Below are 15,145 nucleotides of genomic sequence, written 5' to 3'. Positions count from 1 at the left end.
TGCCTCCCTCGGGAATTTGTGGAATTTTGTGATCTGTTGCTTGGCAACTATATCTAAGACAGTTAAGCTTCTGCACTCTGTGAACTGTTGAGTCACAAAGTTTGGTGAGCCCAGTCAATTGCTTCCTGCTACTAGAAGGAAATTAATTCTTCATTATGCAGAGGACTTGACGAGTTTTCATCCAGAGCAGGCCATTCGTAGTTATGTCACACTTCTTCTACTTGACTCCACAAATTCTTCTGCCCTTTAGCCCTCTTACTTCTCAAGAGTTTGATCTGATCAGACGCAAGGCTGGAGCATCTTGGCAGGATGAAACACGATGGTCAGATTCTTCCATGACAACATACATAGGCAGTTACCGGAAAAAACAACTGGACAAGTCCACATGCAGCCAATTTTCTTTTAGAGCAGGACAGCATCAGCCTGAGTGTAAACAGTAAGATTTCTTTGTAATTTGCACCTGGATATATCACTATAAATAGACAAGAGTGCTCTTAGAAGAAAGATGTATTGTAGACCCTGAGAGACTTCATAGACTTTAACCCTCTATATTTTCTTTTGTAAATGTCAGCAGGAAGAAGAGCTAAATGTCAGTGGCCAGCTGAAATTATGATCCTATTCTCTATTTAGTATTCCTAAAATTATATATAACTGCCTACTCCTGAAAGGATATGGACATGAATATTTGATTAAATTTTGGGTATTTGGGGTTCTCTTTTCAGCAAAAAGGTGCTCCTGAGAATTTCGCTTTGTTTCTTGTTTGGTTTCTGGCTTTCAGGAGCTTAGAAGTTCCTTCAGAGCAGGAAGAAATTGACGAAATCCTTCCCTATTCCCTACCTGTGGTTATTGCATTTTCTGAGCGTTTACTGTAAGCCAGGCCCTATGATAAGCCCAAAATCAAAAAAATTAATTTCAGTTTATAAAGTGACTGGAACTATAGAAATAAGTAATCAGCACAAAGAAAGGAGATTTTGTGGGTGTCTGGTGAGGGAGGGAGTGTTGCATGTCTGAAGAGAGCTCAGTAAAACAAGTTTCCTAATCCTCCAAGCTGTTTTGACAGGCAGGCGAGGTGGGGAATGGAAAAGCACACTGCATGGAGAAAGAACCATTTAGCCCCAAACATCATCAAGGAGCTGCCAGGAGCTAAGTACATTTGAGAAAGTATAAGTGGGGATGTGGAAAAATATCAGGACTTGTTATTAAATCTATCCATCTGTATATATTAATTGGTAAATATTTTATCCAAATTCTTGGAACCTATTTGATAAGCAGTTGAATTATTAACCTCAACTTCAGATGTGAGCAATAACCCACATAATACCCTGATAAATATTAGTTATATTTCCATCCAGGCCTTTCCAAATCATCAAAACAAGTGCTTAAAGCTAAAATGTCTCAGAAAGACTTCCCAATTGGGTGCCTTGCCTGGTTTAGTCCAACAAACCATAATTTCTGCATTTTAAAAATATCTCTCAAGTGTATTGACACTTAATTAGCTTTGGACATCCCTTTGCTAATTCTGTGATACTTGAGGTTCCTCTTGGCCAGGTAGTGGAGTTGTCTTAGTCCTTTTTCTGCTTCTACAACACAATATCACAGACTGGGTAAACTATAAATGATAGAAGTTTATTTAGCTTGTGGTTATTGGAGGATGAGAAGTCCAAGAACACGGTACCAGCATCTGGTGAGGATGCAATAAGATAATCGTCTTATCGCAGAGGGTGAAATGTGGAAGAGAGCACTTGCAACAGAGAGAGATACCGAAACTGAACTTGCTTTGTGACAGCCTCCTCTTGAGATAACTAACCTGCTCATATTATTAATCTATTTGTGAAGGTTCCACACTTATGACCCAATCACCTCTTATTAGGCCCTACCTCCCAAAACTATTGCATTGGGGATTAAATTTCTAACACATGAACTTTTGATTGACACACTCAAACCATAACAGGAGTCTTTAAGCACTGCTGAGGTCCTTTTTGAAAATAGTGTTTGAAAGAAAGGTGGTATCCAAACAGATCCATTTACCCGAGTAGGAAAAAAGGTACTATACTTAATAACTAAAAAAAAAAAAATGCAGGACTAGGACATCTGTTGAAAATGTATAGAACATCTGTTGAAAATGTATAGAACTTTGAATTTTTTCCTATTCAGAGAGTGATCATTATGTGAATCATTCCAACCAAGGTGGCCTGTGACATTGCAAAACACAAAAGAGCATGGGCTTGTGAGGTTCATCTGTTTTTGGAACCTCAGAAATGTAAATACATTCTTTGCACAACTATTGCTTATTCTATTAGACACTAAGAAGAAGCAAGTGTTATAAATGAAGATGAAGTACAGATTGAGCTCATTTTGAAAGTACTGATTATATTCTAAATTTGCTTTGTTTTTAATCTTTTTCATGGCTAATTTTAGCCCCAAGGACAAATGTCTTTTTAAGTTCTGAGCAAAAGCTATTTGATTAAAATTCCATAAGGCTATAGAGGGACATTCTACATCACTGTAAAAGCAGAATGGTCCAAGGAGAATTATTGGGACAAAACATAAAATGACTGACCATATAAAGTGGGTTAAGTCAGGAAAGTATTAAAACATACAAAACATTATACATTATACTTTTTACTCATCATATTTATTTACCACATACATTGAATATTCATATTGTGTGAGATAGAAAAAATTTGGTAAAAGTCTTGATCATTTGGTTCTGAACCAGTTTTAACTGCAGATATGTAAATTTATAAATGTAATCAAAAGGATTCTGAATTTGGAGAATGGAGATTAGTGTGATACAGACCTTAAGTTATTATGAAATATTGTCATCAATCCCAGTTGTCTGCCAAGGTTAAAATAAGGGAAGGGTCACATTTTGGAATTCCTAAGACAGGAATGTGGCTCAGGTATAAATTATTAAGTCTTGATTCTTTCTGTATTCAAGACAAGGAATGAAATGGCATACAAACTGGGAAGTAAGAACTAAAACTGTCTTTGTTTGCAGATGACACTATCTATCTACATAGAAAATCTGAAAGAATCAGCAAAAAAAAAAAAAAAAAAAAAAAATCCCGGAACTAATAAGCTATTACAGCAAGGTTGCAGAATACAATGTTAACATATAAAAAATCAATTATTTTCCTATGTATGAGCAATAAACAAGTGGAATTTTATTTTATTTTTTTTATTTTTTATTTTTTATTATACTTTAAGTTCTAGGGTACATGTGCATGGAATTTTAAATAAAAACATAATACCGTATATATGCGCGTCTCCCAAAGTTAAACACTTAGATATAAATCTAACAGAATATGTACAAGATCTATATAAGGAAAACTAAAAAATTCCAATGAAAGAAATCTAAAAAGAACTAAATAAATGTAGAGATTTTTCCATGTCCATGGATAGGAAGACTCAGTATTATCAAGATGTCACCTCTTCCCAAATTGGTCTATAGATTAAATGCAATTCTAAGAAAAATCCTAGCCTGTTAGTTTCTGAATATCAACAAACTAATTCTAAAGTTCATATGGACAGGCAAAAGACCAAGAATAACCAACACGATATTGAAGAAGAACATAGAGTTGGAGGACTGACACTACCTAACTTTAATGCTCACTATAAAGCCAAAGTAATCAAGATAGTGTAGTATCAGTGAGAGAATAGATCAATGAAGCAGAATAAAGAGCCTAGAAATAGGCCCACATAAATATGGTCAACTGATCTTTGACAAAGAAGCAAAGGCAATACAATGGAGCAAATATTGTTCTTTTCAACAAATGGTGTTGGAACAACTAGACATCCACATGCCGGAAAATTAACTGAGACACAGACCTTATACCATTCACAAAAATTAACTCAAAATGGATCATAAACCTAAATGTAAAATGCAAAACTGTAAAACTCCTAGAAGATAACAGGAGAAACCTTAAATAACTTTGGGTATGGCAATGGCAATGATATTTTAGATACAACACTAAAGGTATGATCCATCAGAGAAATAATTGATAGGCTGAATTTCATTAAAATTAAAAATATCTGTTCTGAGTAAGACAATGTCAAGAGAATGAGAAGACAAACCACAGACTGGAAGGAAATATTTGCAAAGGACACATTTGAAATTTTTGTATTTTTAGTAGAGACGGGGTTTCACTATGTTGTCCAGGCTGGTCTCGAACTCCCAACCTCAGGTGATCCGTCTGCCTTGACCTCCCAAAATGCTGGGATTACAGGCATGAGCCACCGCACCTGGCCATGCATGATACAAACTTTTAATATTTGAATTAAAAGAGGAAATTAAAAAGTTAGTGCTTACCAGTAACAGTTAAAAATGATGTAAAAAATGCCACATACCAGCCTGGGCAACATAGTGAGACCTCATCTCTACAAAAATCAAAAAACTAGCCAGGTGGTGGTGACACATGCCTGTGGTTCCAGCTACATGGGAGGCTGAGGTGGGAAGATTACTTAAGCCTGGGAGGTGGAGGCTGAAGTAAGTCATGATTTTGCCACTGCACTCCAGCCTGGGTGACAGAGTTAGACCCTGCCTCAAAAAAAAAAAAAAAACATGGCACCTGCAACATGGCTAAAATAGGTCACATCTCTAGGAAGAAATGTAATCAAAGATGTGCAAGATCTCCACTCAGAAAACTAGAAGACATTCGAGAAAATAGAGGCAATCTAATAGGAGATACAAACCATGTTCATTAATTGAAAGATGATTGATGTGGTTTGGCTCTGTGTCCCACCCAACTCTCATATCCAATTATAATTCCCACTGTCTAGGAAAGGTCTTGGTGGGAGGTAATTGGATTATGTGAGCAGTTTCCCCCATGCTGCTTTTGTGAAAGTGAAAGAGTTCTCATGATATCTGATAGTTTAAAAGTGGCAGTTTCCCCTGCATGCTTTCGCTCTCCTGCCACCATGTAAGATGTGCCTTGCTTCCCCTTTGTCTTCTGCCATGATTGTAAGTTTCCTGAGGAGTCTCCAGCCATGTGGAACTGTGAGTCAATTAAACCTCTTTTGTTCATAAATTACCCAGTCTCAGGTAGTATCTTTATAGCAGTGTGAAAATGGACTAATACAAGGATATTGTAAAAATGTCAGTTCTTTCCAAATTGATTTATAGATTTTATACAGTTCCAATAGGTGTTTTTGTAGCACTTGACACAATGATTCTAAAATTCATGTGGAACTACAAAGAGCCAGGAAATAACTGAGATACTCTCAAAACAAACAAACAAAACAAACAACAACAACAAAAAGGTGAGGGTCTTGTTCTATCAACAACAAACTTACTATAAAGCTTTAGTAGTTGAGGCAGGATGCTTTCATGAAACAAGAATAAACAAAGACCAGTGGAGCAGAATAAAGAGCCAGAAACAGACCCATGCATATACAAATACTTGATTCATAAAAAAACAAAAAACAAACAAATAAACAAAAAACAGCAGAGCAGCAGAGAAAGGCAATGTGTTCAATTCCAAATCAATTAATTCAGATGAATTAAATATCAAAGTGTAAAAGGCAAATCAATGAAACCATTAGATGACAATATGGAGAATATCTTGACTATTTCAAGGTTGGCAAAGATTTCTTAAACAAAACACAAAAAGCACTACCCGTAAGGAAAAAGTTAGATAAATTTTGAATTACCTTAAAATTAAGTGGTTCTATTCAACAAAATACAATATTAAGGGTGTATAAAAAGGCAAGCCACAGAGAAGAATATATTTTCAACTTAGTGACTGACAAAAGGCATCTATGAGAGATATATGTACTTATATACATATATGTGTGTATATATGAATTTGTAAGAACTCTTACAAATTAATACCAAAAAAAAACACAACCCACTAGAAAAATAGGAAAGAGACTTCAAAATTAAATCAATAAACCAAGATATCCAAATAACCAGTAAACATACCAAAGGTGCTCAACTGCGTTATCAATCATAAAACGCAAATTAAAACTACAAAGAGCTTATGCTAAACACCTTCCAGAAAAGTTAAAATTTAAAAGACCATTAATATTAAGTGTCAACATAGATCAATGGCACAGAATAAAGAACCCAGAAATTAAGCCACACACCTACAGTCAACTGATCTTTGAAAAAGTCAACAAAAATAAAAAAGGGGAAAGGACACACTATTCAATAAGTGGTGCTGGGAAAACTGGCTAACCATATGCCGAAGAAAACTGGACCCCTACCTTTCACCATATAAAAAAATTAACTCAAGATGGATTAAAGACTTAAATATAAGACTTCAAACTATAAAATCCTGGAAGAGGATGGGCGCGGTGGCTCACGCCTGTAATCCCAACACTTTGGGAGGCCTAGGCAGGCGGATCACCTGAGGTCAGGAGTTCAAGACCAGCCTGGCTAACATGGTGAAACCCCATTTCTACTAAAAATACAAAAAAAATTAGTTGGACATAGTGGCAGGCGCCTGTAATCCCAGCTACTTGGGAGGCTAAGGCAGGAGAATCACTTGAACCTGAGAGGCGGAGGTTGCAGTGAGCTGAGATCGTCCCATTGAACTCCAGCTTGGGCAACAAGAGTGAAACGCCATGAAAATAAATAAATAAATAAATAAATAAATAAATAAATAAATAAATAGGCCAGGCGCGGTGGCTCACGCCTGTAATCCCAGCACTTTGTGAGGCCGAGGAGGGCAGATGACGAGGTCAGGAGATTGAGACCATCACAGCTAACATGATGAAAACCTGTATGTACTAAAAATACAAAAAGTTTGCCGGGCGTGGTGCCTGGCGCCTGTAGTCCCAGCTACTCCGGAGGCTGAGGCCGGTGAATGGCGTGAACCCGGGAGGCGGAGTTTGCAGAGAGCCAAGATTGAGCCACTGCACTCCAACCTGGGCGACAGAGCTCCGTCTCAAAACAAACAAACAAACAAACAAACAAACAAAACAAATAATAATAATAATCCTAGAAGAAAACACCTAGGTAACACTCTTCTGGACATTGCCATAGGCAAAGAATTCATGACTAAGTCCTCAAAAGCAAACACAACAAAAACAAAAACTGACAATTGGGACCTAATTAAACCACAGAGCTTCTGCATAGCAAAAGAAACTATCAATCGAGTAAAGAGACAACCCACAGAATGAGAGAAAATATTTTTGATCTATGCATCCGACAAAGGACTACTATCCAGAATCCATAAAGAACTTAAATCAACAAGTAAAAACCAACAAACCCATCAAAAAGTACGCAAAGGGCCAGGTGGGTAGCTCACGCCTGTAATCCCAGCACTTTGAAAGGCTGAGGCAGGAAGAGGATTGCTTGTCCCAGGAATCTGAGACCAGTCTGGGAACATAGGGAGACCCCATCTCCCCCCAAACCCCCCCAAAAAAGAATTAACCAGTGTTTAACATTTAAACACTGTTAGTGGAAATGCAAATTAGTCCAGCTCCTGTGGAAAGTAGCTTGGAGGTTTCTCAAAGAACTGAATATAGAACTACCATTGACCCAGCAAATCCCATTACTGGGTATATATCTCAAGGAAAGTAAATCATTTCAGCAAAAAGACACATGTGCTCATATGCTCATTGCAGCACTATTCACCATAGCAATGACTTGGAATCAACTTAGGTGCTCATCAATGGTGGATTGGATAAAGAAAATGTAGTATGTATACACTATGGAATACTACACAGCCATGAAAAAGAATGAAATAATGCCCCTTGCAGCAACATCGATGCAGCTGGTAAGTAAATTAATGCAGAAACAGAAAATCAAACACAGCATGTTCTCACTTATAAGTGGGAGCTAAACAGTGGATACACATGGACATAAAAATGGAACAGTAGACACTGAGGGCAGAGAGGGAAAGGAGCAAGGGTTGAAAAACTACCTATTGGGTACTAAGTTCACTATTTGAGTGACAGGTTCAATATGAGCCTAAACTTCAGCATCACACAATATACTCATGTAACATACTTGCACATGTACCCCTTGAGTCTTAAAAAAAAGCCTACTAAGTGTTGATAAGGATGCCTAACAATAAGATCTCTCATATACAGCTGATGGGAATGTACGTTGATATCGCGCTTTAGAAAAAGTTTAGTTTTACCTTCTACAGTTGATTCTATGGATACTGTAGACATAGCAATTCTACTCCAACTGAAATGCGCTTTCACATGTACGTTGAGAGACATGTACAATAATGTTCTTAGCAGTACTTTTCATAATAGCCAAGAAAACTAAAACAAGCAAAATATAGAATAAGGACTATTCATTGACAGAAGAGACAACTGTGGTGTGGTCATACAATGGAATACGGTATAGTAATGAATAAGAAAAACTATGGTTCCACTCAATAATCTTACAAACATAATGTTGGGCATTTTGAACCAGGTGACATGCTGTATAATTCTGCTTATATAAAATTCAAAAAAACCCAGCCCAAACCAAACTATAGTTTTTAGTGATAAAATATATTAAGAGAAGCAATGAAATGGTTCCTGTAGAAGTCGGGAAATTGGCCCAATGACCACCTGTATCAGACCATCTGCCCCAAATCTACTGAACAATAATTACTGGGGATTTAGCTGAAAAATCTACACTTTTAAATTCATACCCCCAGGTGATTCAACTGCTGCTGTTGGTTAGGAGAAGAAAGATGCAGAGTAGGCCACCAACCCCTGTCTCAGGAATGATTAGGGCTGGTTTGTGTGCTGAATACATGTATAGGAATATTTTAGGGCTTGTTAGGCTGATATCAATTCCACTCTACCCCTGCATCACAGAGTTACAGGTTCCTGAAGCATGAGGACCCTCCTCCCTCAATCAGAGACCCCAAAATAATTACTACCATGTGTTGAATTCTAGAAATTGATGACTTTGTTCATTCCATACAAAATAACCTGCGCTTCCCACCCAGTCCCTGCTTGCTTAGAGTGTCATATTTGGATTCAAGGAAACTGGGATACAGATGTGTTTCAAAGGATATACACTGCATCTGTTAGTCCCCAAGTTACTCCGCTGATATTAAGTTTTTAGTTTTTTCAGAAACCAACATAATTACTGTAATCTTTCTTATCCCATTCATAGCACTTATCTTATTTCGAAAACAGCTCCCTAGAGAAACACTCATAAATCCCTTTGAAATAATTATGAACTTAATGTTTGAGCTTTTCATGCACAGAAGTTGAAAATGTTACCCTTTTATGACAAATTAGAGAACAAACAAATCACTAAAGACGATAAGAAAGTCCAACTGTAGTTTATTTAATGGGATTATGGGATTACAGTTGGGAGCATGGAAAGAGTGGAAGAGAACAAACAAATGTTTAAGAAACCCAATAAAAAGATGAATGATTTATATTCCTCTGGGTAAATACCCAGTAATGGGATCACTGGGTAGAATGGTAGTTCTGTTTTTAGCGTTTTGAGGAAATGTCATACTGTTTTCTACAATGGTTGAACTAATTTACCCTCCTACTAACAGTGTACAAGTGTTCTGTTTTCTCTGCAACCTTGCCAGCATCTGTTATTTTTAACTTTTTAGTAATAGCCATTCTGATTGGTATAAGATGGTATCTCATTGTGGTTTTTATTTGCATTTCTCTAATGAACAGTGATAATGAGTTTTTTTTCATATGATTTTTGGCCACATGTCTTCTTTTCAAAAGTGTCTGTTTATGTTCCTTGCCCACTTTTTAATGAGATTGTTTGTTTTTTTCTTGCAAATTTGTTTAAGTCCCTTTAGATGACGGATATTAGACCTTTGTCAGATGCATAGTCTGCAAATATTTTCTCCTCTTCTGTAGGCTGTCTGTTTACTCTGTTGATAGTTTCCTTTGCTGTGCAGAAGCTCTTAAGTTTAACCAGATCCCCTTTGTCAACTTTGGCTTTTGTTGTGATTGCTTTTGGTGTCTGCGTCATGAAATCTTTCTAGAACATAACAACACATGCATGCGAATGTTCACTGCAGCATTATTCACAATAGAAAAGACATAGAATCAACCTAAATGCCCATCAATGACAGGTTGTAAAAAGAAAATGGGGTACATATACATCATGAAATACTATGCAGTCACAATAAAGAACAAGATCATGTCTTTTGCAGAAACATGGATGGAGCAGGCGGCCATTATCCTTAGCAAACTAATGCAGGAACAGAAAACTAAATACGGCATGTTCTCATTTATAAGTGAGAGTTTAATGATGAGAACACATGGACACAAAGAAGGGAACAACGTGGCCGAGCACAGTGGCTCACATCTGTAATCCCAGCACTTTGGGAGATTGAGGTGGGCAAATCACAAGGTGAAGAGATCGGGATCATCCTGGCCAACATGGTGAAACCCTGTTTCTACTAAAAATACAAAAATTAGCTGGGCTTGGTGGTGCGCGCCTGTAGTCCTAGCTACTCAGGAGGCTGAGGCAGGAGAATCCCTTGAACCTGGGAGGTGGAGGTTGCAGTGAACCAAGATCATACCGCTGCACTCCAGCGTGGTGACAGAGTGAGACTCTGTCTCAAAAAAAGAATGAAACTACAGACACTGGGGTCTACCAGATGGTGGAGGGTGGGAGGAGGGAGAGGAGCAGAAAAGAATTGCTGTCGGGTGTTAGACCTAATACCTGGGTGATGAAATAATCTGTACAACAAACCCCCATTACACAAGTTTATCTAAATAACCTTCACATGTACCCCCAAACCTAAAATGAAAGTTTTAAAAAAAAGATACATGGAAATTCCTGTAAGTCCATAGGCTTCATGTGATTTATAAATCCATAAATTTGTAACTTGTTTCTTCTTCTTGCTTTTCTTAGGATGTCATTGCCAAACAGTTCTGCCGGTTGTCTTCTCTGCTGGGCTGGTACCCAAGAGACTACAGATGTCAAAGGTAAGTGCAACATGAGAAGTTTCTGGGCCCAGCCCTTTTGCCAGGGTTGCTGTGTTTCTTTCAGGTTCTTTTTTTTCTCTGACTTCACTGAGATATGATTGACAAATAAATACTGTAAAGAAAATGTGGTATGTATACACCATGGAATACTACACAGCCATGAAAAAGAATAAAACTGTGAGCTGTGGCTCACACCTGTAATCCCAGTACTTTGGGAGGCTGAGGTGGGTGGATCACTTGAGGTCACAAGTTTGAGACCAGCCTGGCCAACGTGGTGAAACCCACGTCTACTAAAACCAGAAAAACAATATTAGCTGCGTGTGGTGGCGCATGCCTGTAATCCCAGCTACTCAGGAGGCTGAGGCAGGAGAATCACTTGAACTCAGGAGGCAGAGCTTGCAGTGAGCCGAGATAGTGCCATTGCACTCCAGCCTGGGTGACAGAGCAAGACTATGTCTTAAAAAACAAAACAAAACCAACCAACCAACCAACCAAACAAAAACAGACCTACTCTCTTAGCAATTTTTTTTTTTGTTTAAGACAGGGTCTCACTCTGTTACCCAGGCTGGAGTGCAGTGGTGCGATCTCGGTTCACTGCAACCTTTGCCTCCCAGGTTCAAGTGATTCTCATGCCTCAGACTCCCAAGTAGCTGGGATTACAGGAGCCTGCCCCTATGCCTGACTAATTTTTGTATTTTTAGTAGAGACGGGATTTCACCATGTTGGCTATGCTGATCTCAAATTCCTGACCTCGTGATCTGCCCAACTTGGCCTCCCAGAGTGCTGGGATTACAAGCATAAACTACCATGCCCAGCTCTCTTAGCAAATTTTAAGTATACATTGTAACTAACCATAGTCACCATAGTGTACATAAGGTCTCCATAAGTATTCATCTTATGACTGAAAGTTTGCATCCTTTGACCAAAAATTCCCCATTTATCTTACCTTACACCTCCTGGTAACCACTGTTCTACTATGCTTCTATAACTTCGACTTTTTAGATTACACATAGGAGTGAAATTATGCAGTTTTTGTCTTTCTGTGGCTGAGTAATTTCACTTAGCATAATGTCCTCCGGGTACATCCATGTTGTCACAAAGACCAAGATGTCCTTCTCTTTAAAGCTGAATAATTTTCCATTGTATGTATATACCACACTTTCTTTATCCATTCATTGTCGACAGACACATAAGTTGTTTCTAGATCTTGACTCTTGTGAATAATGCTGTAATGAACACGGGAGTGCAGGCAGCTCTTCAAGGTTGTGATTTTATTTCCTTTGGATATGTATCAGTAGGATTGTTGGATCATACAGTAATTCTATTTTTAATTTTTTTTGAGAACCTCCCAATTAACATTTCCATCAACAGTGGATAAGGGTTTCCTTTTCACACATCTTTGACAACATTATTTTTTAACTTTTTGATAATAGCCATTCTAACAGGTAGAAGTGATATCTACTTGTGGTTTTGATTTGCATTTCCCTGAATTTAGTGAGGTTGAGAACATTGTTATATACTTTTTGGCCATTTGTATGTGCTATTTGGAAAAATGTCTCTTCAAGTCATTTTCCCATTTTTAAATCAGTTTTTTTCCTGCTATTTAGTTGTATGAGTTTGTATACCAAAAGTATCTGAGACAGCTCTCAATCAATTTAGAAAGTCTATTTTGCCAAGGTTAAGGATACATCTGTGAACAGCCTCTGGATGTCCTGACAACATACGCCCAAGGTTAGGGTAGAGCTTGCTTTTATACATGTTAGGGAGACACGAGACATTGGTCAATACATGTAAGATGTACATTGGTTCAATCCAGAAAGGCAGGACAACTCAAAGCAGGGCCTACCAGGTCAAAGGCAGATTTAAAGATTTTCTGATTAGCAATTGGTTGAAAGAGATTTTATCTAAAGACCTGAATAGATTAGAAAGGAATGTCTGGGTTTTTATAAAGGGATCTGGAGGCCAAGGTTTTATCATGCAAATGAAGCCTACAGGTAGATTTCAGAGAGAATAGACTGTGTTCCTTATCAGATTTAAAGAGTCTGTTCTATCAGTCTTAAGCTCTCTCTGTTGATGTTTGTGAGGCATGTCTGACCCCCAGTTTCCATCAGACCCTGAACTAGTTTTTCACGATAATATGAAATGCCCTTGGCTGAGGGGAAGATCCACCAGTCAGTTGGGGGCACATAGAATTTTATTTTTGGTTTACAAGTTCATTATGTATTTTGGATATTAACTCCTTACCTGAGAGATGGTTTGCAAATATTTCCCCTTATTCTGTCAGTTTTTATTTCGTTGATAGTTTCCTACCCTGTGTAGAAAGTTTTTGTTTAATATAGTTCCATTTGCTTATTTTTGCTTTAGTAGACTTTGCTACTGATATTATATCCAAAATTCACTACCAAGACCAATGCCAGAAAGCTTTCTCCCTGTGTTGTCTCGGAGTTTCTTGTTTTCGGGTCTTATATTTAACTCTTTAACCTATTTGAGTTGATTTTTGTGTATAGTGTAAGATAAGAGTACAATTTCTTTCTTTTATATGTCGATATCCGGTTTTCTCAGGCCAATTATTGATGAGACTACTGTGGGAGCCATAGGCTCTTGGCTCCCTAAAGCTTTGGTAAAAATCACTGACATGAGGCAGATTGATTAATAGGAGAAAAGGCATAAACATTTATTTAACATACATCCAGGGGAGCCTTCAGAATAAAAGCCCAACTTCCCAATGAGTTACAGAAACATGTATATTATCTTGAGGCCACAGTAAAGAATGCAGACTCAGAGAATGTCCAGAAACAGGTAAATCAGGCTTAATGGCAAGGCAGGTTTAGAGAGAGAAATGAGGAGGCTTGACTGGCAAAGGTGGTTTTTTTTTACGTAGATGAAGCCTCCCTCAGAGAGAATAGAGGGTAAATGTTTCTTTTCAGATTTTTAAAGGTGTCAGTTCATCTGCCAGAGTTGGAGGAAAAAGTTTTAAATAAATAAATAATAAAGGTGTCAAACTCTCAACCTCTCCTGGATCTGGGGGAAGGCATAGAAAGGGGAGGGGGCATGACTTCATTAATGGAGATTCTCTACAGATGCAAATTTCCCCCACTTAGAATAGCTTCACAAGGCCGCTCTGTCTGCTGGCCAAGTAGCAGCCATTTAAAAATATGTCAAAGAAATATATTTTTGGATAAAGTATTTTAATTTCTTTCACTATTATTTCCCTATTGTGTATTCTTGGTACTTTTGCTGAAGATTAGCTAACTGTATATGCATGGGTTTATTTCTGGGTTCTCTATTCTTTTTCATTGGTCTATGTGTCTGTTTTTATGCCAGCGCCATGCTCTTTTGATGGCTCCAGTTTTCTAATATAATTTGAAATTAGGACAAATGTTTTTTCTTGCTGCTTTCAAAATTCTCTTTGCCTTTGATTTTTGAAAGTTTTGTTACTGATGGCAAATCCATACAGGTCTGCAGCAATCACAATTCTTGCCTCCTCAGAAGAAAGAATTTGACTGAAGGGCATAAGCAGAAGGAGAGACCAAGGCAAGTTTCAGAGCAGGAGTAAAAGTTTATTAAAAAGCTTTAGAGCAGGAACGAGAGAAGGTAAAGCACACTTGGAAGAGGGTGAAGCAGGTGACTTGAGAGATCACCTTGGAAGAGGCTAAAGCGGGCAACTTGAGAGATCAAGTGTGCAGTTTGACCTTTAGCTTGGGGTTTCATACGTTAGCATGCTTCCAAGGCCTTACATCCCTTCTCCCCTGTTTCTTCCCTTGAGGTGGGCTGTCTGCATGTGCAGTGGCCTGCTAACACTTGAGAGGAGAGCATGCAGTGTGTTTACTGGAGCTTTTTTGAGGCATTCTTCCCTTACCAGACAAATGTCTTTAGAAGGCCATGTACTGGTTAACTCCACAATTTTGCCTCTTAATGTGTAAGCTTGAGCCCATTCACCAGACTCCTGAGATCTCATTGGGATGCTGCTGATCACCAGTTTCAGGAGTTTCTATTTATTGGGAGATGCCTTTCCCTGGCATCTGCTGTGACCAATTATTATTTTAGAGAGACAGTTAGCAATCACCTGACCATAGCCTGATGGTTGCCTGACATTCCTGTTGTGTGTGTGTGGCAAGGTTGGAGGCTAGGCCATCTCTTGTTCTGCTCATGCCTAACTAACTACCTGCTGTACCATTTCCCCCCTCAAGAGTCCAGTACCCCAATTCTTTGGGGAAAGTGAATGAAGGTCAGTCTTTTGTAACTGATTCCCGCTGACAGAGAGGAGTGGTAGTGA

At 38.2% G+C, this 15,145-nt stretch overlaps 1 protein-coding gene across 1 annotated transcript in view; it reads left to right on the top strand.

The window, feature by feature from the left end:
• The first annotated feature begins 203 nt into the window (after positions 1 to 203).
• Positions 204 to 15,145, top strand: part of C3H4orf51 (chromosome 3 C4orf51 homolog) — a 41,570-nt gene continuing 26,628 nt past the window's right edge. The window contains exons 1-2 of the mRNA XM_023226219.1: positions 204 to 436; positions 10,796 to 10,869. Of these exons, the coding sequence (XP_023081987.1) occupies positions 204 to 436; positions 10,796 to 10,869 (307 nt within the window). The remainder of the gene's footprint in view (positions 437 to 10,795; positions 10,870 to 15,145) is intronic.

The sequence above is a fragment of the Piliocolobus tephrosceles genome, chromosome 3 (assembly GCF_002776525.5).
Source record: "Piliocolobus tephrosceles isolate RC106 chromosome 3, ASM277652v3, whole genome shotgun sequence".
In the NCBI taxonomy this organism is placed as follows: Eukaryota; Metazoa; Chordata; class Mammalia; order Primates; family Cercopithecidae; genus Piliocolobus; species Piliocolobus tephrosceles.
Note: the sequence above shows the minus strand (reverse complement) of the source record. Positions and strands in the feature narration are given on the sequence as shown.